This window comes from Eretmochelys imbricata, chromosome 18 (assembly GCF_965152235.1).
Source record: "Eretmochelys imbricata isolate rEreImb1 chromosome 18, rEreImb1.hap1, whole genome shotgun sequence".
Classification (NCBI taxonomy): domain Eukaryota; kingdom Metazoa; phylum Chordata; order Testudines; family Cheloniidae; genus Eretmochelys; species Eretmochelys imbricata.
Window position 1 is genome coordinate 13415284 of NC_135589.1, and position 24889 is coordinate 13440172.

Genomic DNA, 24889 nt, shown 5'->3' on the forward strand with positions numbered 1-24889 from the left:
AAAGTTACCACCAGCTCTGTGGCAGGTCAGTGGCTGACATGGTACCTGTTGGTGGGTCTCAATTTAGTTTCTAATAGATACCTGTCCACATCACAAAATTCCCATTCACAACCGACACCCTGACTGGCAGTCTCCACGGAGGAGAAAGAATCGAATGGGCAAGATTATCAAGTTTCCCACTCACCCTAAAGGCGATTCCCTCCAGGTCACGGTTGAATTTCATTGGTGGGGCACTGCATGGGGGCAACTTGCATTGCCTTGAGTTGTCTGCTAACTCTGTGTAGCTTTGAGATCACAGCTTGATTGCAAGGTACGCATGTGCACACACCAGTGGTCTCCCCCCCACCCACATGCGCGCGCGGACACACAGAAATAAAAGACACATTTAAATGAGATTTATAATTTCAAATTTTTTGGGGCATTTTTTTCTGTTGTTTTTTTTAAAGAAAAATAATCCTCTTTAAACACCGAGCATGAACTAAAAACCTCCTGGGGACAGATTTCCCCGTAACTGGAGCACAATATAACTAAACTGTACAGCGTCAGAGCCCAAAGCAAGCATACAGATAACATACAACATTTCTGTAGTAGGAGATAAGGTTTAGGACTCCGCTTTATCATCATTCCCCCCCTCCCCAAATACCTACTTCTACCAGCAGGTACCTCAAACCTTTCCCCACCCATCCAAGGACACGGAGGATTTGATAGTCACTTCTGGAGGCAGCGTTTGTGGAAACAGCTTCCTTGCACTGACGAAATAGGTGCTTTCTGACGTTCTTACAGACATCTGGGATAGAAGTTAAGACAAGGATATTTCCAGGAAGGGTGGTTGGGAAATATAGCAGTATCCAGAGATATCCAGAGGCAGCACAGGCTCCCAGCTGCATGACTTTAGAGACCCCCAACTAGTTCGGCAATGTTTCACAATATTACTGTCACCCAGGAATAGGGAGTGGGATTTGGACGTTCACTGGCCAAAATTTGCCACTGAGTAAGCGGGCTGAACTGCAGTGAGTTCAGTCCGCTTATGTGCCAGGAATGCTTACCTCTAGGTCTGGGCTATTATAGGATATGACAACTTGTTCTCCAAACTCTCTTCACTCCCTGAACAATATACACAACACCTGCTGATACAGCTACGCTCTTGAAAAGTAGCATTGGGAATCCAAGATCCAGCCCTTAATTCAGAGCTGACATCATCATGGGAAGACTCTCCAGGGTCTTGGGACATGCATAATAAATCTGGGCACAGAGAAGAAGGATGTGTGCATCTTTAAGGGAGGATGGGGAGGAGAGAGGGTGATCATTCAGCAGCAGGGCTGAGGTTCCTTTTGGTAAGAGTTCATTTACGTCCCACCTCTCAGTCAACCTTGACCTTATTTAAATAAAGCTCAAATCTTGTTTAATGTACAGAAAGTTTACATCCATCCCCACCCCTAAAAGGCTTTTACAGCAAAAACAATTAGAAAAATAAAATTCCATCCCTGAACAATATTGTACGAAGACCCATGCCACCAGCAATTCATGCACAAAGATTTTGACCGGGGAACCATTTTTTTGATTCCTCCAAACCAGCGTTATATAGAACAGCAGCAGGATGGACATACTGTCCAGTAGCTGGATTAGGGCTGACAATATAGTGACAAACATGGGCTCAGATCTTTCGAAATGAAGAAACTCTTCAAACATTTATACACACACATGCACACACACTAACAACAGTGAAGGCTCTGCATCAGCAATAGCATCGCTCCTGCTTTGTTCTAGCACCAGATTGAAAGGGCTTGTGAATTTCCTCTTAAGTGAGAACATCCAAAAAGTCTTAAAACAGCTTCAGACAGGGTCACCTAAATGCCTGGCCAGGAGCCCAACCTCCTGGCAGCAGATTCAGAAATGGAATCAGGGAGTTCCTGAAACAAGAAACATGCAAGAGGAAGAAAGGAGGGGCTGGGAGTCTACAGAGCCGCGGGTGCTGGGAACAAAGAAGAAATGCTAGACAGGGGCAAATCCAGCACTGGAGTTTGGTGGGGACAAATAAAAACCATGTGAAGTGGGGCCACGTGCTAGATGTGGCGGTGGGTAAATACAGCACAGACCGTGAGGTGAGAAGTGAAACGAATTTCGTAGCATAAGCAAAGTCACAGTGCACATCTATCACAATAAGACATACAAGACCACCGTACTCTACGGCATGCCAGTCTCCACTTAGGAGCATGTGGGCACGCCAAAAGTCAGGACAAGGGGCCCTGACCAGGATACCACGGGTTGCTGCGGGTCAGGAGTGAGTTACAGGGCCACAGCGGTATGGAGAATGCTTGTGGAATGCCACTACCAGTTTTTTGCCTGTATGAACACTAAATACAACCCAAAGAAACATCAGAGGGACACAAATCTCACCACTGTGAGGTCGCAGACTAGCCCAAACATGGGAAACATTTAATGCAAGTTACAAAGAGTTACTAATCAGCATACGGCATGGCCCACTATTTCTGATACAGTTGCTAGTCTGAATCTAGGCCGTGGGGAAGGAGTTGCCTGGTAGACAGCCAGGCCAGAACACCAAAGGAGGTGTGTCCAGACAAAGCTACAGAGTCAGAGATCCTGCTTCCACAATCTCTTGATAAGAGCCCGTCGCAGTCAGTCAGTCTCCTGCATGTGACGAGAGAGAGAGGAGAAGGCAGTAGGAGGGCTTCGCGGACCAATAGGGGCTATAAGAAGGTTGCTAAGATAATGCAAGAATAGGTGCAGAGACACAGGGAGAGCAAGACTTGAGTCACCAGCAATAAAGGCCACTTACCTGGATGGGCAGCACATTGATTAGTGTGTTTGGTTATCACTTTGTTTGTCCTAGGAGAGGGCATGATGGCTCAATAAGCAACATGAAGGAAAAGCAGTTTCTTAAACCACCAGATCTCTACTATGAGGTGAGATTTTCAGATTAATAGGGAAGTCTGTTATCGCCAACAGACTACCACAGTGGTTGGTTGTGGAGGAGGAGGAGGAGGAGGAATGCCCAAAGTAGCCAGTAGAAGGGCATGCAGAGGGGAAGAGACATGGCAAGCGCAATTCAGTAGATCCAAAACAGAAGAAGATGTGGAGAGGTAAGAGGATTCAAGACCAAAAGGAGAACAGGACCAGAACCACAGGAAGGTTCTGGGCAGAGTCCTGTCATGCTTCAGAGGCCTCATCCTTTGGGCCAGCCAGGTCTCCTTTTGTGCCATGTGGTTGGGATGGAGGAATTTAGACACTGGGGCCATAATTTTCAGACATGCCCATGATTTTGGGTGTCCAACTGGACACCTTAAAGGCACCTGACTTTCAAGGAGCACTGAACACTCACCCTCTGGAAAAAAATTACCTGGCTCCTTTAAGGCATCTCAAGTTGGACACCCAAAAAATGGAGACTTTCAAAATTAGAAACTATTTTTGAAAGTCTTGGGCTAGCACCATGGATTTTAAGGGACATCCTGGACGTTTAGCTGGTCTGGTGCATCTCTAGCTGAGACAGACTTGCAGTTTAGCCAAGAAGGCAATACCTTAAATAGTGAATGATAAAGGCCTCCACCAACCATGAGGAGCCAGGCCTCTAGAGTGGGGCATGTTATCAGACTCCTCCCTGTTAGAAGTGCTCTTCACACAGTTTCCAAAACAGTATGTTTATGTGGTTTACAGTAAGAACAAGCTGTGCAGCTCCCAATGTCAGCAAACACATCAGCAGTCAGAGCTGCAGCCTGGAGCTCCTGAGGCCCGATGCAAGCGCATCAGGGCACATATTACAGTAGTATTGACACCTCCTGGCGAGGCGAAAAGCATGGGTTTGCTTTTTTAATGCAGATGTGCCCAGCTCTACAGCAGCTGTACTGGTTTGAGCAATGGACATGAATGGTTACCGGGAGCCAGAATTGCAGGAAGGCAACTGGCTAGAGACCTCAGACAGCAGATCACACACACACACACACACACACACACACACACAGCAAGAGAATCACAGAGCAGCTAAGGTCCCCACTATGGGTTCCGGAAACCTTAAGGAGGACATAAAACCATTCATATAGAACAGAACCGGGGAGAGTGAGAGGGAGGGAGAATAGGTGCCAACAAGGAAACCAGGCTGGGGAAGCCATTTTAATAATTGAAGACCAGGTCCTGCTTCTTGTCTCCAACTTATTGTTCAAATTCTTCTTATTCCATCATGACCGTCCATCCAAGGTTGGTTAATAGGTGGGAAAGATGGGATGAGACAAAGCCAACCAGGTCATTTACATCTTCTCCGGTTCATGCCACAGATTCTTTAGAAAGAAGGTGCAAGGGACATTAGCTGACCTCTCACCTTGAGCTGGGTATTACGAAGAGTCCCGCTGGCCACCTCCAGCATCACAACAGCCCTTCAATACGTTCTGCTCCGAGGTGGCAGCAGCAGCTGTCTGGCCCGGTGTCCCTGCAGCCTGGCAGGCAGTGGTTGATAAGCAGCATGCGCCTGTGGCATGGCCATAAGACACCAAAGCTGCGGTTGAATTGTTCTCGTGTCAGTCTCTTGGGAAGTAGGTGGCGCCACGAAGAGCCGGGGCGGCGCAGGTCAGCGCAGGCTCTGGTAGAGGTAGGCTGATGTGAAGATCGCATTGGCTGTCAGGCTCACGGCAAGGAGACCTCGGATAGTGGAGTTACCAAAATGACCTTTGCAGGGGCGGAGACGGGAGGGAGGGGGGGAAAAAAAAAAGAAAAGAAGATGCCAGTAAGAACTGGTAAGGAACTTGATGAAATAACGATGAACAGAAGTCTCCCTTTCCAGGCCCAATGTTTTTATTCGGATCAGAAGTTGGTGAACCAGGTTTCCAGCCACAATCCAGGCAGGAAAGACTCTGATGTACTTCTCCATCCAATTCTTTCCCATTCCCTTCTAATCTCACCCACCGTTTCCTGACCCAGGAGAACACTGCAGTGCTCAGTGTTTCTTTGACAATCTGAGGAATAAGGAGAGCCTTGTAGTAAAGGCACAGGACTGGCACAGAGGAGATCTGCCGCCTTCTCCTGTCTCTGCCAATTATTTTTGTTTGATTATTGCCAAGTCACTTAGACACAATGAACAGTTCGTTCTCTCTCTCTCTCTCTGAGACACACACACACAGCCTGCCACCCACCTCTCCAGCCTGCTGGGTCTTCTCCTTTGGTGGTTGTGTCCACCACACAGGTGGATGAATGTGACGAATTATCCTCTTTTTTGATGGAATTATTACTGCAAATACTCCCTCTTTCCATGACTGACCTCATATCTGCGAGAGGAGAGGAAGAGGCACCATCAGAAAAAAACAGATGCAATGGAAATTATAAGCCTGTCGCCAGAATTGGATGGTGAAACATTGCAGAGCAGTGCTGCACAAGAGGTTAGGACTGGAAGTGAAGACAAAAGACAAATCCAGGAGCTCTTTGGCATAATTCATCAGTGTGAAACAAACAATCTTACCACAACTGCAATGGCTGGATGAATTTCAGAAGTCAGAATGTAATTATTTAAGCTAGAATGTGGTCAGGACAATTGGGTCAACACCCTTAATCATGTGAAAGCACCTATGATCATCCAAATAATAAAAATAAATAACAACAATGGGATCTTAAATGGCAAGTGGAGAGGATCTTGGTTTAACCTCGAATCTGAAAGACAGGGCCTCCAGCAGTACAGTGGCCCCCTAATTTTACCCACCCCCTACAGTGGTACACAAAGGGCCACTGGACCCAATAGGGACTCTCAGCTACTGAACCATCGGTACCACTTGGGTTTTCCTTGATGGTCTCCCCTTCCTTTTACCAACTGCTTAGCTTGCAAGCTGACCGACTGTGACTGGACTGGATGCTGGGGAAGAGGTCAGGCACGTACCAGGCATTCCACGCTCGCGGAGGTTCTTTTTTGGGAACAGGGTCAGCTCAGCAGCGAAGACATTGCTGTCGGGGTGCGGAGGCTCATCCAAGCTGGTCGGCATGTGCAGGGCGTCACTCTGGGATGGGAAAAGCAGCAGCTTCTGCCCTTTCAGGTTCAGGCGTGCAGGACTGATGAGGGGCCGGCGGTAATGCAACGAGCCGGAGCTGGAGGTGACGGAGCCAGCCACCGAAGGTGCTGGAGATGGGATGGGGGATGGGGCGCAGCTTCCAGACAGCAGGGAGTAGTACTCTGAAATGGAGACACGCCGGGGGGCAGAGAGAGGGGATTTAGGCTGGGAAATGTGGTGGATGTGTTCGCCAAACAGTCTGCGAGAGGAGGGTGTGTATGTGTCCCTATTCATTTCAAAAAGTCCTTGCTGTGCTATGAGTGACCAGAGCACCTCCTCTATGCCCGTTCTTTACTCTGAGAACACACATTGTAAGATCGGGGCGGTGGGGAGGGGGTGGGTGGGAGGGATTCAAAAGTAATTCTCTGCTGTTTCCTAGGGTCAGAGCCAAAAACTTCTATCTTTGCAAAGGAACTTGGGGAAACAAGGCATATCATAGTAGTCCTCAGTTAACTCTGTTAAGGCTATGTCTATACACAAGCGTTGCAGCAATTTGACTAAGCTGACTTATAAAATGATGCATTAGATCTGTGCAACTTGTCTTTAGAAAAGACCCAAGACTTTGCTCCATTTAAATGGAGATCGTTTAAATTCTCTGTTGCCCAACAGAACAGGAGGTTAGAAGGTCAACTCTCCTCTCCGTTCACTGAACTTTTCACCTCATGCAGCCCAGGTTCAACCCACTCTTACCCTTTCCACCCTTTAAGGTTCCCCAAGCCACAGATCAGCTACTTCTACTGCACCATCACCCCAGCATCTATCATGGAACTCAATGGAGAAAATTCAGCTGGGATTTCTGGTACTGAAACCACGATGTCACATCATGGTTCATGCTGGTGCATCACAATGGGGTAACTTTGGAGGGGAGAAGAACACTTAGAACAGGAGAGAGAGAAGGTAAGTTTTTAATGGCCCGACACCCGCTTTGGGTCTGGTCGCTGGGCTCCTTCAGTGGAGTTTACATTTTGCATGCAGCTTATTTTTAAAGGAGTGATTTTGGCAGATACTTTCAGACCGTTTGTTTGAAGAGTACACCAGGAAAGTGGGGGGTGGGCAGGGAATTAACCCAGACTGCAGCTGCGTTCGGATTGTTAAAACAGGGGCAGTACAAACTTGATGCAGAGGCAAGGGATCCAGACGGGGACAGAAGGTCTGTCTGGGGTCAGAAGTGCAACAGACAGGTCACCGGTATGATGGGGCAGCGAAGAGGCACAGCAGACAAAGAAGTTTGATAATCAGTTCCTTGGACAGGGGGAAAAAAAAACAAAACAAAACCTAAAGAAAGAGGAAAAGAGCTGCAGATGGAAAGCTTGAAATCACTCAGTGAGATCTCAGCTTTTACATGTTTTCCAATATTTCTGCAGCTATCAAAAGAACGTGAAGCCTGGGGATACCACAGAGTAGCTTTTACCCTTTACTTTTCAGTTCTTCCTCAGTGGCCCTACATAACATTCACCTCTCTCCAAGCCAGGTAACTGTAACTGCATACACTTGTTGCAGGGATAAAGCACTCCAGCCCACACATTGCACCCTCTTCCTGTTCTTCTCTGCCTCGAGGCAGGATGATGCTACTTCTGCAGCATTCCCCGTCCCTGTTGGCCCAAGAAATGGAGAACCTGAACTCTTCCATGGCAGCAAGCTATACTGTCACGAAGTGACTGAGCCAATTCAAGGTCCAGTTGTGCGTGTAACATCCCAAGCAATAGAAGAAGTCTCTGACCACACCCCAGTGGGCAACAAAACTGTTGCAACTGGCCAGTCTCTGGGAAGAGGCCAAGGACTGAGCGGGCATGGAGAGTAAGTTTCCCTCCTAGCTTTGAGGTGTTGCCCTCCAGATCAGGACTGAAATGCAACATACTTGCACTGCTGCTGCCAATGCAGCTGCCTAGAGCCTTCAGGGCTCTCTCTGGCATTAAATGTAGACTTTAAAAGGTGTGTGTGTGTGTGTGTCTCTCTCTCTCTCTGAAATACTAGATTTTCCAGCCCATTTTGTATTCCCATTTGCAATAAGGTTTTATAAAGGGCGATGCAGAGGACTTATAGCTGTAGCACTGTTGATGCATCACTACACTAGCAAACCGTGATCCTGACTTTGGTGGGTGAGGGAACAGGGAAGGACTTTAGCAGTGGAGTTGCACTGCAGAGACCTTTGGAGCTGTATGATCTGGAAAAATAATAGTGTTTGGAAGTCACTCTGACCCTCACCCACTCAGAAGGCATCATGTTAAGGTCAGATCCAAATCCAAGGAAGGCTGATCTTGTGTTTAAAGCACTGCACTGGACACTAGAGATTTGGGTTCAATTCTTGATTCCACTGCAGATGCTGTAGCCCACTGGGTAAGTCACATAACTGCTCCATCCTTTCTACATCTGTCTTGTCTACTTAATTGTAAGCTTTTGTGGGCAAGGGTTTCCTTATTGTGTGGAAGTACAGCACCTAGCGTGATGGGGATCTGAGCCTCAGTTCAGGCTACAAGGTGCTACTTGCAATCTTACTAATGATTACTCTGATCTTTCATTGGAAAGTGGGCAGGAGGGAAGAGATGGGGAAGAAATAGGGTTAACCTTCTACCACATGTTTTAGCAAGTCATTTCAACCCCTGGGAGTCTCGGCACTGAAAGTTCTTGCCCTTACCTGACGCAGGCGACTCCTTAGACTGAGATCCCTGGGACGCCGGGCGGCTTCCACTGAACAAGTAGCCAGAATCTAAAAAGCAAACCAAAGAAACTCAGCACAGGTGCTAAATACTGTAGCAAGCACCAAGAAAAGCACCTGTGTTGTCCAGCCTCGCTAACACAAGTTAATGTACCAGGGTTAATGTACCAGCTCCAGCAACTTCCTCCCAGGACTGTCGTGTGCTCTGCTAAAAGGGGCTCTTCATAACCCCAAGCTGTCACACTGTGGCTAAGGGGAGACAGGCCTGAGGTGCACATGGGTTTGAGTGTTCAGTCATCCAGATCACCCCTCTGCTATAGAGCTGGCTTCCACCCCCACTGAGTGCGAGCAGAGGGCAAGCTGCTGAAGACAAACTCATCTTAATTACCTGGACCCAGGCAGCCGGGTAGCATTCAGGGACCCGGTGTAAGAGTCACCACTGCCGACGTAAAGCTGCATGGACTAAGGCTAAGCCACTTCTAGCTCTAGTTCCATAGTCAGCGTGATCCTGGCCCCATTTGTTGCTTCCCTCTCTGCGCCTCCTTTTCTCCCTTCTCTTAAATCCTCGATAAAGCCCCTCATGACTGGCTCCCATACTACCCCCCTCACAAGATGTGGCTCAGACCAAAAGCCCATTTAAGACCCTATAGGGTGTCACCCCAGGGTCCTGCCCACTGCCGAGTGAAGGGCCCTCCATTTCAATTCAACATTCCCCCTTCTTATTCCCTGCACTACTGTGCAGTGTGGTGTTGAACAACTGTCACCTTTGCCCCTAGAAGTGGCTGCATTTCATTGACTGGCAAAACTAGGGTTAAACTATCTGGGATGAGGACAGAGAGAGAGAAACATATGGTATTATTACTACACCATATGTCTCAGCTTCTCAGAGAGTCTGAGCAATGGATGCATTGTGTGAGAGCGTTTCTGGCAACCAAGGCTGCTCAGTAACTATTTCGGAGTTGCATCCCCTTCCTTTTATGGTTCAGTTCTCCTGCCTGAGCTGGAAATGCTCAGTGCTGTAGGGGGAGCCAGCACCAACTAAATGCTTGAGAAGTGCGAAGCCAAATCCAAGGACACTGAGTGCACAAGTCCTCCCTCGGGCCTTGTGTGCAGAAAGGGATCCCTTCTCTGCCTGGCTGCAGGGGAACAGAAGCAGCCAGCAAACTTCAAAAAAGTTCTGGGTAGGAGGCAGGTTGAGAGTCCCACAGCAGCGAGAGAGGAGAACTCGCCCCCTCCCCTCCCATGTTCCCCAGACAGCCTTTGCAGGCGCTGCACGCGGCCTGCTCCTTCGTTCTACAGCTATGGACAAATCTATGACCCTTGGTGCTTCCCAAGAGGACCTTTATCCTTGTTTGAGTTGCTCTGTATTTTAAATGAACTAAGAAGCTGCTGGCCTGACAAAGAGCTGGGGAGAGGGTCTGAGAAGGCAGCAGGAGGAGAAAAAGGAAGAAGCTGGCAAGGAGACTTGTGGTTTAACCGACACCAGCAGAAGATTCTACCACTCTGTGCTGCATAGCCAGTAACTTACAGGACTTTACTGTGGTGCCCATTACTTTCAGGATCCCACCTCTGCTCAAGTGACCCTTCCAGTTCTCTCTGATTGCAAAAATACTAACTGAGCCAGGATCTTTAGGTTCTAAGCCCTGTGCTTGGCGCATCCCCTGCTTTGGCAGGGACTTCAGCATTTCGATGGGTCTGGACCGCACAGCACCTTAAATGCGTTGTGGGCTCAGTGCTATTTTAGAAAGCATCAGTACCAGCTCCCAGCAGTCGCTTGCATGTGGCTCCCTCACCAGGGAGCCAAGGGCCATTAGGTGCACATTTCCTGCTATGCATTTGCACCATGGGGTGGCTTGTCACGATCTTAAAGGATGGAAGGTAGAGAAGAGATTCCACCCTCTCCTGCAAGACTGAGCATGCAACTCTCTCTCACGTTCTAGTGACAGAATCACATGAATTTCCATCTGCGTCTTTGGATGTGCAGCGAGGAACCTATGGTAAAGTTCAGATAAAGCTGCAAGAACCAGGAGACCCAAGCGTTATCCCCAAAACCTCAGTCCTGACATTGTCCTTTGGGACAAAGCTATTTAAATAAATATTGCTAGAGGTGCCAAATGGGTTTGGAGACTGAAAGCCCTGTTATGCACAGAAGAGATGCGGCACAGACAGGGCAAGCTTCCATGCACTGCTCAGCCCCGGTGCCTCAGCCTGGAGCGGCAAAGCCAAGCAAAAGTATGGTGGGGGGGGGAAGGGGGGGGAGAGGAATCACAGCTGCATGGCAGAGTTGCACCTGCTGTCCCCAGTTGTAAAGGAATAGGAAGAAGAATGCTGTGCCAAAAAGCCACCGTCCAGCTGAAAGGTTTTGCACGGCTGTTCTTTCAACTGTTCCTGATGGATCCAGGAGAGCAGCTGGTGGCACAAGTCAAACTGAACAAAAAAGGCTCGGCTGCTCTTACCACGGTAGTGTTATTCTAGAACCCATCAGTGGCTTGGCCTCTGACCCTTGATAATCACTCACTGACAGGGCAGGGCAGCGCTTCCCTTGGATGGAGAGTAGCATGTGCTTGCTGGTTTCAAGAACAAATTTAGGGCTGAGGTTTAATGTACTGGTAGGAGACAATCTTCCCTCAGGCTTATAAATCTTCCCTGCACTCCACAGACTCTAGTCAGAGGTCCTCCCAGCCAGACAGTACAAAACCGGGAGCGTGGGGGGTTGCAGCTGTGTTTGTGCACAATAAAATCAGACTTAAAAGATGGCCCAATCCTCTGCCCCATCAGTTTGTAGTGAGAAAAAGCAGCCTTACCCGCAAGCAGATGTACTCCAGTGAGAAACAGATAAATCAGGGCTAGTTTACACGAGTTCCTGCTCAGCAAGCTGGTGCACGGCAGATTCACGCTCGCCTTGCCATGCAATAAGTTGTCATGAAGACAAGACCTCGGTCTCAGACTAGGAGAAGCTAACTTAGTGACTCAGGCCCGTTTTGTTCAGTTACTTTAAGACAAAGACAACTCCACTCTTCTTCCCACAACCACTATCGTAATTAGCTTACGCCTCCCCCCCACCAAACATTGGCCCAAGAACTGAACTCTTTCATGCCTACAAGATACCACAATAGGTGAAGGTTGAGCATGCTGGATGGGCAGCGTGCAGGGGATGTTTGCATCATTGCTGCCTGGGTTGCACTTATTTTAGATGTCTTCAAGCTCCAGAGCTGTCAAGTTTGTACCTTTGACTGACACTGAATTCACATTTAAAAACAAAAAAAAAAAAAAACAAGCAAAAAACCAGACAAACAAACAAAAAAACCTACCAGAAAACGTTGCAGCTTTGCAGCCTGGTTCTCCCTCACATGCAGAGATTTAAACTGTAATTACTATTATTTAAACTCAACAGTTCTGTTCACCTGCCTCCTCTAAACACGTTCCTAAAAAAAAAAACCCTCCAGGAAAAGAGTGGGTGTGTTGGAAGTTTCAGAGTAACAGCCGTGTTAGTCTGTATTCGCAAAAAGAAAAGGAGTACTTGTGGCACCTTAGAGACTAACCAGTTTATTTGAGCATGAGCTTTCGTGAGCTACAGCTCACTTCTGATGAAGTGAGCTGTAGCTCACGAAAGCTCATGCTCAAATAAACTGGTTAGTCTCTAAGGTGCCACAAGTACTCCTTTTCTTTTTGTGTTGGAAGTGTACGTTTAAATTGAGAGAGACCCAGATCACGACAGTGAAATGGAGACCACAGGCTGGGGCACTTGTTAGGGTGTTTAAAAGACCTCAGAGACACTCAGAACTACTACCAGAGCAGGTCTGGAATCGGGGTATGGAATACAAGACCCTGCTGATGGCTGTAAATTCTCCCCAGACACTTCTGGCTCCAGTTACAGCACACTGGTCCAGATGACAGATTTGAGCAGTGTGTTTTACGCTTCTGTTGCTGAGGAGGACGGGAATGTCCCACTCTAAGAGTCTGACTTTTATTAAGCTTCCTATCTCCCCCCGGCCAAAAAATACTTCTAACGCACTGCACAACCACCTGTGGTAAAATATTTGCTTTCTCTCCTCCACCCTCAAAACAAAGGCAATTTGATCTCCCATGACAGCTCATTTGGAAGAGGGCTCCCACTTAGGGCAAGGATCCACACTACATTGGTAGTCATCCTCAATGATTGATCTTTCTCTCTCTTCACAAATGTGGAGGCTAAACTTTTCCAAGCTGCCCTAAGAGACCCAGATGCCCCTTTACTAGGAATTGGAGACCAGAGTCTCTTAGGAGCCTTTGAGGACAAGATCTAGCCCATCCAGACATCTTGAGGCAGTGTTTCTATCAGAGTACTCTGCACTAGAGCTATTGCCTCTCGAGGAGGTGGATTACCCAGGCTGACGAGAGAACCCATGGTGCAGCTAGGCCAATATAGAATTTTTCATGTAGATGAGCCCTGAGTCAGGGACAGCTGGGGCTTTAAAACCAGGAGATAGTTAAGCAAGAGTCACTTTTCAAAGACAGGCTCAATCTGACAGTTGGTAACAAGTTAACATTGCAATGTTGCTCTCTGCAGCCTACCTCAAACGCCCGTTGGAGGGATGGTTCAATGGTCTAAGGATCAGATCTGCAGCAAACACAATTCCCTAAGTCCACAGGTTCAAATCCCAGAAAGGTTGACTCTGCCATCCTGGCCTTTGCTACTGGCCTGTTGCTGAGACAGACACTGACTATAAGGCAGGATCTTCTGTCCAAGGGAGGGTCCCAGCAATTGCGGAAGAGTTGGGAAGACTTTACCTCCTAGGGCCCCATAAGACAGATGGGTGACTCCTGGTACGTTTAAATATGTTTATTGTTTTTATTATGTTTTCTCAGTGACATTTCCGCTTTAGGAATAAATGTGCTTGCTTAGAACAGCAATTTATATGACTGGTAAATCACACCCTTGGAGAGAAAGCAAAGCATCAGCGCTGGCCATTAGGCAGTCTGGCTTGCTGGGGGTAGCACAGTGTAAGGCAGGGGCTGTGCAGCCTTAAAACCCCTGGTCAGAAGGCAGTTGAAACAGGGTCTCTACCCAGAGACAGGCAATGGCAGGAGTTCTGAGTCCTGACTGGGCACGCCTGGAGTGGACCACGGAGGGAGGAATACGGGGGTAGTGATCCCTGATACTGTGACAGCTGTGCTGTGGGGCTGAGGCATTCCGATCGCTGCCTTGTGTGTCAACAGTGGGCAAAGCAAGCCCTGTGTCTGCAGCTCATGGAGAGCTTTGGGTTGAAAGGCCCTAAAGGAGACATAGTGACACACCTGAAATACAAATCTGAGTGACCGATCCTCTCCTCACATGATTTTTGTGATTACAGTTCCTGAGAACTAATAACTTTCAATCTAGTCCACTGCTGGGGAACGGAACTCTCTGGAAAACACAAAGAGAACCTCTGACTCGAAACATTAAGCTGGTCAGTCACTGGGGGCAATGCTCTTTGTTCTGGCTTCCCAGCTCCACAAACTCCACCCACAGCTACTCAACTACCAACCTAAGAGCTTCTTTGCTCTACCTAGGTGGTGACAATACCAAAGTTAGTTGTCTAGTATTAAAATCGACCGCTTGACCAATAGCCATGGAAGAGCATTGTATGGTACTCTTCTGCACTACAGGGACTGCAACCACCCAAGGATCAATGAAAAGCATTTACACGTAACTCTTATCAAGAGCTGCCACCCAGGCAATAAGAATTAGCTTATGTGCACGAGCGCCAGCTTACGGACTCTCTGTTGCCTTTGAAGAATCAGTTATACCGAACGGGCAGGCTGACCATCTTAGAAGCAAGCCCTATGCTATACATGCTGTGCCGATAGTATCTATGAGACACCTCGTGCAAGACCTGCAAGGAGAGTGTGTGCACGCCCAACTCGTCACTGCCCACCAGCGTGCAGCGACTTATTCCGAATAAGTAGTACTCACCACTCAGTTTGCACTTTTACAAGCAACATCATACAGTGCACAACAATGACCTCTAACTAGACTTACTAGTCTATTAGGCAACAGGCCAGGCACATTACAAGTGGGTGGGATTCCATGACTCACTCCCACTCGGGTATGAACACAGCTACACTTTCATTTCCATCAGGTGTAGAAACGTGGGGCATGCCTTACCTGTCCTGGCTAGAGAAGGGATGGTGCCCAGTGAGAGGGCCCTGTTCAGACGTCCAGGGAGCGAGGAAGAGGAAGCTCTGCGTGGGGATCTGAAGAACTGCTGGTTCGTCAGCTGGAGGATGCTGGGGGGCGTTGGGATAAAAACAGACGGCGAGCCAGTGGAACAAGGAAAACCAATCCCAGAGCCACTGGGGAACAGAGTGACCGAATCCCCGGAAATAAACCTGTAAATGATATGCATGACAAATATTCAGAAAGGGATAAATTCCAGCATCAACTGCTCACTGAGCTCTCACAGATGCACAAAAAGTGCAAAGCGACAAATCTCCACACACTCAGTAGTGCAACTAAGTATAGGTTGGTATGCTTGGTGGGGATGCCAGGATTGTGCCAATGCCTAGTCAGTCTACACAGGGAACATAGCACCAAATTAATCAGGAGTTAGCATCAAGTGGTGCCAATGTGAACAAGTGTGTCCCACAGATGTTCTATTCCAGCAATACTGAAAAAACCACCATGTCCACCTACCTCCAGTCAGTGCAGGGGCTGGCTACAAACCATTTAAAGGAGTTCACAACAAGCTAAGATGCTTGGCCTTGTTTATATGAGTCAGTTGCACCTGTTAATCTAAAGGTGTGATTTTAAACTGGTTTACTTAGAACCATTGTGGACACTTACTTCAGTTAAGCCTAAATCAATTAAAAATGGACTCAAGCAACACCCAAATAAACCACTCAAACTGAAGTAAGTGTCCACCACAGGGGTTTGCACTGGTTTTAAGTAAACCAGTTTAAAATCGCAACTTCAGTTAAACAGGTGCAACCGACTCATGTGGATAAGGTCTTACTCTACAGGAAAGGATCTCACAGTAAAGCACCATTGTTGCCCGCTGCAGCAGTGTCCTGTCACCTTTGCCCGTCAGCTCTCTCCCTTGACTTCCAGCATGGATCACAGCAGTCATAGTAGGTTCAATTAGACAGCTGCCAGTTTGCTCCTCTTGTACGTACAAGTATTGCTTTTTGCTACAGTTAAACGCAGCAGCAGCCAATGTGACTAACTGGTTTATTCAGGCCTTTGCAGAATACATGCAAGTCTAGGACTATAGGGTTAACTCTTTCTGATGAGCAAGGGAGCTCGTATTTTTCTTCGTTCCAGGACACTGACGGGGTTACACATTTTTGGTGTGTCTACTCCTCCATCATCACGTATCTATCAATACTTAAGTTTCTCAACGTCGGAATGGAAGATCTAAAAGAGAAGTTGATGTTTAGACTCCAATGGAATAATACTCAGGGGATTCCATCAATTTACATTGAGGCCTCGGGCTCAAAGCAGTTGGTGGGCCAGATTCTCCGCTGGTATACATTGGTGTAACTCCACTGGTTTAATTATCAGCTAAGAATCTGACCAGATGTTGATAACTAGAATGCTTTATGAAGTGCATAAAAGTACAGTACCAATGGTGTGCGCTTGCGATTGCCCTGATGTTCATGGGAGCTAGGTGGTGAATAGAATAGCTTCCATCTCTAGAGTTCAGAGTTAAAAATCTCACCTCTGGTCATGCTAATACACTGAACATTAACGTGGTGGGCTCTTGTTCGCTAGCACCTCAGTTCTCTAGCTTGCTCTCTAGCCAAGTTATTTTTATGCCCCCCCCCCCCAACGACTGTAGTATCTGAGCACCTCACAACATCCCCCGCAAGGCAGAGAAATGCTGCTATCCTCCTCATACAGATGGATCAGTGAGGCACAGAGAGATGAAGGGACTTGCCTGAGGGCACACAGAGACGCTATGGAGGAGCAGGGACTTGAACTGAGACCTCCCAAGTCCTAGGCTAATGCCTGAATCATCCTTCCTCCACTCCTTCTCTAGGGGTTGCAGTTCATACAAATGTGCACTAGCAAAGCTATGCAGTGGGAACTGTGCTCCCCAATGATGCACATTGCTTGATTGGCTCATATCGCTTTATTAGTCTCTCTTACTTTCATGGACACACACACAAAATACTGGAGTTTTCGACGTGGAAAAGTTTAGAAAATTTAAAAAAGTTTGCCTATATTCCAGAACAGTGATTCTCAACCTGTTTACCAATGGGGGCCGCATATGCAGCTGTGTGTGTGTTAAGTGAGCTGCATCCACACAACGTATATACCACCTGTATGGCCCTGAGGATGTCACATGGGCCGCAGCTGTGTACTGATTGGACCACAGATTGAGAACCACTGATCCAGAGCAACAACAGCGCTGGTTTCATGGGCAGTGGGTACCATAGGCTGGGGAAGGCTGTGCCTCCCCAAACAGCCAGGTGTGGCTCCGCCCATGCTCTGCCCCCAGGCTCCCCCCTCCTGCTTCTGCTCAGTGCGGTCGCTGCTCCAGTCTCCCTGTGGGGTGGCCCCAACTGGGGCTGCGCTGCCTGCCCTCACGTTGCTTCCGGTGGGGGGGGGGGGTGGTGTGGTGTTGGGCCACCCGCCGTCCCGTCACTCTGGGGCTGCGGCTGCCCCCCCTGGTGCTCTGGAGCTGGGGCCGTGCTGCCCACCCTCCTGGTGCTCCAGGCGCGGAGCCTTGGGTGGAAGGGCTGGGACTGAGGACTAGCCTCCCCCAGCTGGCAGTTCAGGCACCACCTATGCCTGGTTCCCTGGACCATTTCAGAAAGCTTCCAACCAAGTCTCAGGAGGGGCTAGAGGACAGTGCCCCAGGCCTAAGAACATAAAAAAGAGTAGATGTAGATTTAAAGGAGGACATACCAAAAATACCAGTGTCAGATATTGTAAAATAAAGCTTTCACAACTGTATAACAGGGTTCTAGTCCATAGCTGGGACAGCCATACTACAGGGATGCATTTTGTTTTTTTTAAATAGGGCAAGACAAGACAACTTTCCCAGCATTTTACTCACAGGATTACTCCATACAAATAAACTATGCAGTTAGCAGAGCTGCATTAGATGTCACAATTCTACCACCTACATTGACATTGGTTCATAGCCCTAACAAACAATATATCAAAAGATTACTCCCATTGCCGCCCTCTTCTGTTCCTCCTGGCAATTTTGAAACAATCATGGTCATCAGAGCCCCTGGACACATATGTATAGCTCAGATGATCTACACAGCAGACAGACAGACAGTTCTGTTCTAATGACACTACAAAAAACAATGCTTACCCAGGCTCCAACATCAGAATCATGGGGCAGGCACAAGCTTAGTTTCTGGTGGCTTTTTTAAATTGTATTATTGAAAGATGTCACAGGAAAAACCTGCTTTATTTAAATTTTATACAAGATATCCCCATGTTCTATTACAGGATTTGTAAAACAGTTAAAAACTACAGGAGAGAAAAGCAAGGGGTGGTAAGAAGCAAACTGCCAATACGTGGAGGAGTAATGGGATAGACAGTGCAATGGTGTGACATCAAAGCAATCTATTTGCATACTTCAGTCCCATCACTTAGACTATCAGATGTCTAGGGACGCTCAGATTTTAAGAAAGTGACTTCAGAGAGAAGTGATGTAGCCCCGTAGTTACACTGACCGAGCATCAACTTGTTAGATAAATACTTTACATTTTTGTAGTGCCTGATAGCAGTGGACCTCAGAAAGTTGAAACATCTAACTAATCTAAGTTTTGACATCCCGGTGGAGGTAAAGTATTACTCCCACTGTAGATGGGAACACAGACACAGAAAAGTGAAGTAACTTGCCCAAGGCCATACAGGAAGCAGAACAGGGAGAAGCTGCCAGAATTCCCTGACTCTGTGCTCAGATTTATGGTGATTTATGCTATATAGCATTTTGAAACAAATGAAGCACATGCCATTCTCTTTCATGGATAATGGGGTGATACAGTGACACAATGGAAGCAACAAGACAAATTTGTCTACAACAAGCAGGTTAATTTTAAAAGATCACTGCACTTTGAAGGACAGAGTCAACATCTGAAATTTTCCTCTCTTTTTAAAAGCAATCTGCAAGTATTGGAGAAACTATCCAACTAGTTTCACCTATCAGGCTAACCAAGATCTGCATCAGCCAACCTTACAGTAACGTTCTCAGTCTGGACATGTCTCGTAACAGAGGCAAGCAGCTTATCAGTAAACCAAAATCTTCCCTCTGCCTAGATTCCAGAGGGCCTAGAACAAGATGCCATGCTTCTCAAGTCTAGCTTTACCCTTTAATGTTCGCACACCCACTCCCCCAACCCACACACCCAGATCCAAGCTCCGTCTGTGGAGCAGAAACGGACGTACACAGCTGGAACGGGATGGAAATGAAACAAGACTATGTGTCAGTGGAAATTGCCCATCCCAGAGAAATACCCACCATACACAAAGTGGCCAGAACAGCAAGGAACAAATCCAAGTCCTCACACGTGGTTCGTCAGGTTGATTTCTCCTACCGCCATACCTTGCTACATTTTGGGGCAAAGGGTTTGATTTTGGACAGCTCCTCTCTGTGCCCAAACACACTGTGTCCAGCTCACAAGCTGTTGGAGCTTTCTCACTTGAGAAATTTGAAGATTTTACAGACATTCGTCACTTTCAGAGTCCATGACTGGGATTTAAGCTACTGTTTGAGTTAGATTTCTCCCTCGTTTTCTTCCTGTAGACCACGCGGCTCTCCAGCCTTACTGCGCCCTAAACCTCACCTGGGCAGAGGGTCTCCTGTCTCCCACACAGTGGAAGCAGGGAGGGAAATTATTCCCCTTGCACCATAATGATATGAGAACTCTTACGGTCAAGAAGGACAAGAGTGGCCAGGTAATCTGAGTAGAGGACATGAGCGCAGCAGGCCCCTGGCACTGACTGACGGGGAGGAGAGTTCTGAAGGACTCTTGGTTTGACTGTAAAAAAAGTTAAGTCCTCTGGCTGTTTTAAGTCAACAAGCACAGCTTAGTGTATGCAAAAGCCTGCCCCTTCTACAACACCCATCTCTGTGGCCTGTCCAGTGGTGCCTTCTTCCCTTCAGTTATAGTGAGGAGTGAGTTCAGCTTAGGAGCTAGAGCAGAGGGCCTAGCATGGAAACGGGTTTCCATGCCTGAGCAGTAGAGCGCTCACCTAAGCAGTTTATAGAAGCAGGTGGAAAGGAAGAGGAGGAAGAACAGAGTCACTGTGCAGGAAGTAGCCACATCAGCCCCTAAAAACACAGCAATGCAGGATGGAGCTGTGACCTCTTCTCTCTGCCTCCCCAGGGGGCTAAGAACGGGCTCTGAACTGCGTTGCTCCATGTTGTGCATGTATAAACACTTGAGCAGCAGTGGCGAAGTGATGAAAAAAGGCTTTGGAGTCAAATGGGTGTTGGAAATAGTCAGGGCCACGAAGCCGTTTATTTTAAAACTCGATGTCATGAACAATAATCTAGTATCTCGAGTCATGTTTACAGTGATTCTAAAAATTACGAGACAGTCAGCCACAATTCTACTGTACAGGTACTTTAAATAGTGGTTAAGTAAAACATTGCCTGATATGGGACAGTATGCAGGACTGGAAGAGCTGCCTCCCACCAGCAGGGCCTACTCTGTGCCAAAGCCTTTCCTCAGTTCAGAACAAGGCCCACAAAGGGTGGATTTTGAATGCCATCTAAGGGAACTGAACAGGGACAACTTGTCATCCCCAGGGCAGAGAGGGAGATAGGAGTAGTCAGCGTTAGCATGTGCCAGCAGGGCCCACTCCAGTGACTGGACTAGCACGGAGGGGGAAAAAAACCAAGGCAACATGCAGTCAAGACCAGATAATCTGCTTTTTCCACATATGCCTGCTCTGCCCACTGGACAGGGCCATATACAGTCAGCTTTCGGGCTCCATCTGCCCTGGCATAAGTGATCCCTACACATTTCACATCCCATCAAGGTCCACCTACAAGGATTCCTTTCTCCCAGAAGTCACCCTCCTTTAGGGGACGAGGGGCAGATGGAGCATGGCCAGAAAGCCACTTGCCCCATGTTCGTTCACGACCCTTCCTGAGCACTCACATTCAGCACGGAGAGTTTCGGCTTCCCACCTGACCAGCAGCACTGGATATTTTACAGTGTGCGCGGGAGGTGCAGTGAGTCAGTGTGTGTGTGTGTCGCCACCCCCTGGAATGGCCCCTTTGGGGAGGGAGGGTGCAGGTGACCTCTCCATCGGACACCTTCTCACTGCTGCTCTGCAGGGGGTGCGATTTAAAGTGCACTTCAGAACTGAATACTGTCCCTTTGGAGAACTTCCGCTACTGCCACGAAAGCCTCAAGCGTTAAGCCGCACATTTCACCCCAGCTATGCACGTGCTGGATGCTGGTCACAAGCAGCTCTTACAAATTAAGCCAACCCCCCACCCCCAATTTCAAAGACAGAGTCAAACAAGCTGGGGCAATGGCAGCAGCTATTATATTAATATAATTTTTTAGAATAAGAGCATAAATAATTCCTCTACATTACAGCCACATATACATCTGCTGCAGTGTCTAACATGATTATTAGCATCACACAATTTCAGCTTGCTTTAAAGTAAAGAAGAGCACAAGTTAAAACAAAAACAAAAAAAAGGTTAAATTTCCCTCCTTTCCCCGTCCATCTGGCACACCCAGCTCATGCACACCACAGACTTGTACCAGGGAGGGAAAGGAAGGGATAATAGCAAGGGAAAGATGGGATATAAATATGCTGAAGTAAAAACTGCAAGGGGGTCAATTTACATGCAAAGACACGTTTCGGAAGGAGAGGAGCAGCAGCTGGGTGGGTTTCCCTGCTGCAAATCCTTTGCTCTCCCTCTTCCCCTGCCGGGGTCGGCAAAGCACCTTGGAAATATAAAGCACCATCCAAGTATCCTCTCAGCCCCAGCCAGCCTTGTTGGTAGGTAACAGAACAGAAGCAGTAGCTCAGCTGAAGCACGGGCTCTCTGTCCAAGCCAGCTAGCTCAGTCCCAACTAAGGCAGAGCCATTTAGTGTTGCAGAAGTTAGTGTATTCAGGGAAAGGCATGTCTCTGCCCCTTCCTTATCAGTCCACTTCTATCACTGAAGTGATTGTTCCTGCTGACAGGCAGCTGCCTCCCTCAGCCTTGGAACGGAGGGAACTGGCTCCCTGTAGAAGGAGCAGAGTTCACAGACAGAGTTTGTCAGATGGTGGCCATGTTTAGACTGATGGACAAAGCCAGCCACCATTTCTCACCACCCACTATCCCTACATGTTTGTAGCATCATGCTAATAAGGCAGAGTCCTTGCCCCAGTTTGCATCCTGCACTTGGATCTACTGGTGTGCCACCAAAACGAGGCCGATGGAAGCACAGAGTACCTGGGGCAGGATGTTTTTAATTTGGGAACATCTACACTGCTGGGTACAGGCACTCGATTACGTTTGTATGCACAGGCCTGCAAGGCTTCGGGAATCTTCAGGCAACAGCCCTGCTTTGGTGGCTGATAAAACAGACCACAAGCTTCCTTGCTGACTGATCTCCAGTCCAGCTGAGAGGAGACACAGCAGGAAGGTTAGGGGAGCAAAGCACCTTAATTCCTGGTCTGGCACACTGTTGTGAACAGCCCAGACGGCATTCCGACTTGGGACTTTCAAGAATGACCCTAAGAAAAGGCAGTGTTATGGTTTATTTATTAGCGCTGGTGACTGCAGTTCCAAAGACAGTCAAAGCATCTGCAAGCAGTCAGGCTGCAACAAGAGATGAGAACCTTCTACCCAGATCTAAGTGCACAAAGCCACCCAACCAACGCCCCAGTATGACTGACACACCCTGTATGGATCACCCTGGGTATGGAAACAAGCATCCTACATCTGAGAGCTACAGTGAGTTAGACAAGATTGGCACAAGGAGGACAGGACAGGACAGATTAATTTAGAGTCTTCCAGTGAGTCAGTCACTGCCAGTTTGATTTCGCTGCATTGTGCGATTCCATAAAAAAAAAGTTATTTCTACTGATTATTTCTAGCCACATGCAGCAGCACGCACCTGCCAAGGCACCCAGAAGCATCAAAGTAACATGACAGTGTGTTGACAAGAGCCTCTGAGGCTAAAATAAAACTGTTTCCAGTATTTTCCAGAAGGCTGTCTTGCCTTTGAATGTTCTGGTTAGAAACCTTTTAGGGATCCAAAAAAATTGGCTAAAAGCACTCTGGGATCTATCCCTTCAGCAGTACAGCCTAGCAGGTACCCAAAATACCTCTTGCTAAACCAAGATGTTAAATTGTCAAGGAATATATATTTCCCACTCCCCCTGCCTTGAGGTCATGAACTGCAGTTTGATTTCATGCTTCCTAGCTGCAGTAACAGACTATCCAGATCAAGGGATTCTGGCCGCCCACAGTTTAAAGATAGATTATTGTCTCGGCTGCTTATTTCTGGTGTCTAACTTCCCCTGCACCCTCACCCGCCTCCACCCGTCTGCCACAGCAGCATATTGGAGGAAAGAACAGAGCTAGAGATCAAGCACACTGGATGGAGGGTGACATAACACAGCCAGCAAACTGGCATGCGTTTCTTTAGAAAAGTTGCCAGAGACCTAATGGCTAGAGGCAGGACACATCTAAACAGTTAGAAACTAAGGCACTGTCAAAGGGAAGCAAGAGGGCAAGAAGCCTGCCATCTGACCGAGGCCCAAGCGAAACCTCAGCTGGAAAACCACCGCCGAACCTTTGGGCACCAAGAAGAAAATGGGTGAAATGGTTCTCAAAGGACTGCTGCTTGAGCTGCCGTGGAGCATCTTCTTGCCAGCTGGGGAGTCAGCCAGGCTGATCCTTGGAGTGAGACCAACAGGGACGTGGCACTGGTCAGAACAGCCTCAGCCACTTTCCCTGCTTCCACTGGCAGCGTGGCAGGCTCCTGGACAGAGGAGGAGCTTGAAGCAGCGCCGGAGAAGACAACTCCCCTAAGGGGACAGGGACGGACGGGTGGGCAAAAGAACGTCCACCCTTCAGAGAGCTGCAAGCAGCAGCGCGAAAAGGATTGCAGAAGCACTGAAGAGGCCTTTGCCCTGCAGTGCTCTGGATCAGCTGCTGTGGCTGATGGCTCAGCAATAGGTTTGATTGGCATCGCAACCCTGGGACGGGCTCAAAACAGGTAAGACTCGTCTTGTTTGAGCAAACAAGCTCCATCCCAGCAGGTACTTGGTGTATCATTAGCCACGGAGCCTTTCAGCTCATGTGGGGCCAGCGTCAACTCCCACAAGGACTTTATTAGCTCTTGAACTGCATGCCCTGGGAAGAGCTCACAGCCCTCTTTCCTGGAATGGAATTGATACTTCTCCTTAGCACAAGGTTCCCCACTTCACAGCCTTTCCCCAGCACCCATGCTTCCACCTGACCCTGAGCCAGCCCCCTGTGGACAGCCACACATCTGCCATGCACAGCGCACCTCTGTGGTTACACAGGGATGCCAGAGAGGGACAAGCAACCTAGAGTGAAGAACTGTTAATGGCTCTGCATTCACAGCTAAGCGTGCCTGGCAAAACCACAAGGGGGATCAATTCCATACCAGGCGCTGACTGACACCAAGGAGAAACCTAGCTCTGTACAGCACTCTGCCTTTTAGGAGCCAGCAGAAACACACACAGGCAAATGGTCTGATCCCTGACCTGCCAGCCCCCTGCAAACCCAGGAGTCACCTGCTTACACCAGCAGAGGGGCTCTGGTACACTGTGGAGGATAAGAAGGAACTGTGACACAGCAAATGAACAGGTGGGATTAGCTCTTTACCCTGCAAGATACAGTGCTTTCCTCACTGACCACCTTGTTCTGCACTCTTCTCAAAAGGTTCCTCCCCCTTGCCCTGTTCCCCTCTGCACACACGCGTGATGGCTACCCACTATGCTGGCCTCCCCTGAGCTACAGGCCTTACTGGGATAAAGGGGAGGCCATGCACAGCACTGACCATTTAGTCAATCCCACCTCCACCATGAACAACAGTATCTTAATGTGAGTACCATGCGCTTGTTTGGGCACGGAGCACCCATTATTCACTAGCCCTGATCGAGGTGTTCAGGTGCAAATGACCCAGAAGCTACAGACAGCTAGAGACAAGAGTGCCAGGGCAACCTCCTTTAAGTGCCTGTATAACTGGAGATGGCTGCGGGCTGAAGAACAGAAG

The 24889-nt window shown here is 48.2% G+C and overlaps 1 protein-coding gene across 1 annotated transcript in view; it reads right to left on the bottom strand.

Annotated features, from left to right (window-relative positions):
• Nucleotides 1-384: 384 nt before the first annotated feature.
• TMEM201 (transmembrane protein 201) overlaps nucleotides 385-24889 on the bottom strand; it is a 50778-nt gene continuing 26273 nt past the window's right edge. Inside the window, exons 7-11 of the mRNA XM_077837440.1 lie at nucleotides 14825-15048; nucleotides 8677-8748; nucleotides 5873-6163; nucleotides 5139-5270; nucleotides 385-4674 (exon numbers count right to left, since the gene is read on the bottom strand). Coding sequence (XP_077693566.1) covers nucleotides 4577-4674; nucleotides 5139-5270; nucleotides 5873-6163; nucleotides 8677-8748; nucleotides 14825-15048 — 817 coding nt within the window. The 3' untranslated portion in view covers nucleotides 385-4576. The remainder of the gene's footprint in view (nucleotides 4675-5138; nucleotides 5271-5872; nucleotides 6164-8676; nucleotides 8749-14824; nucleotides 15049-24889) is intronic.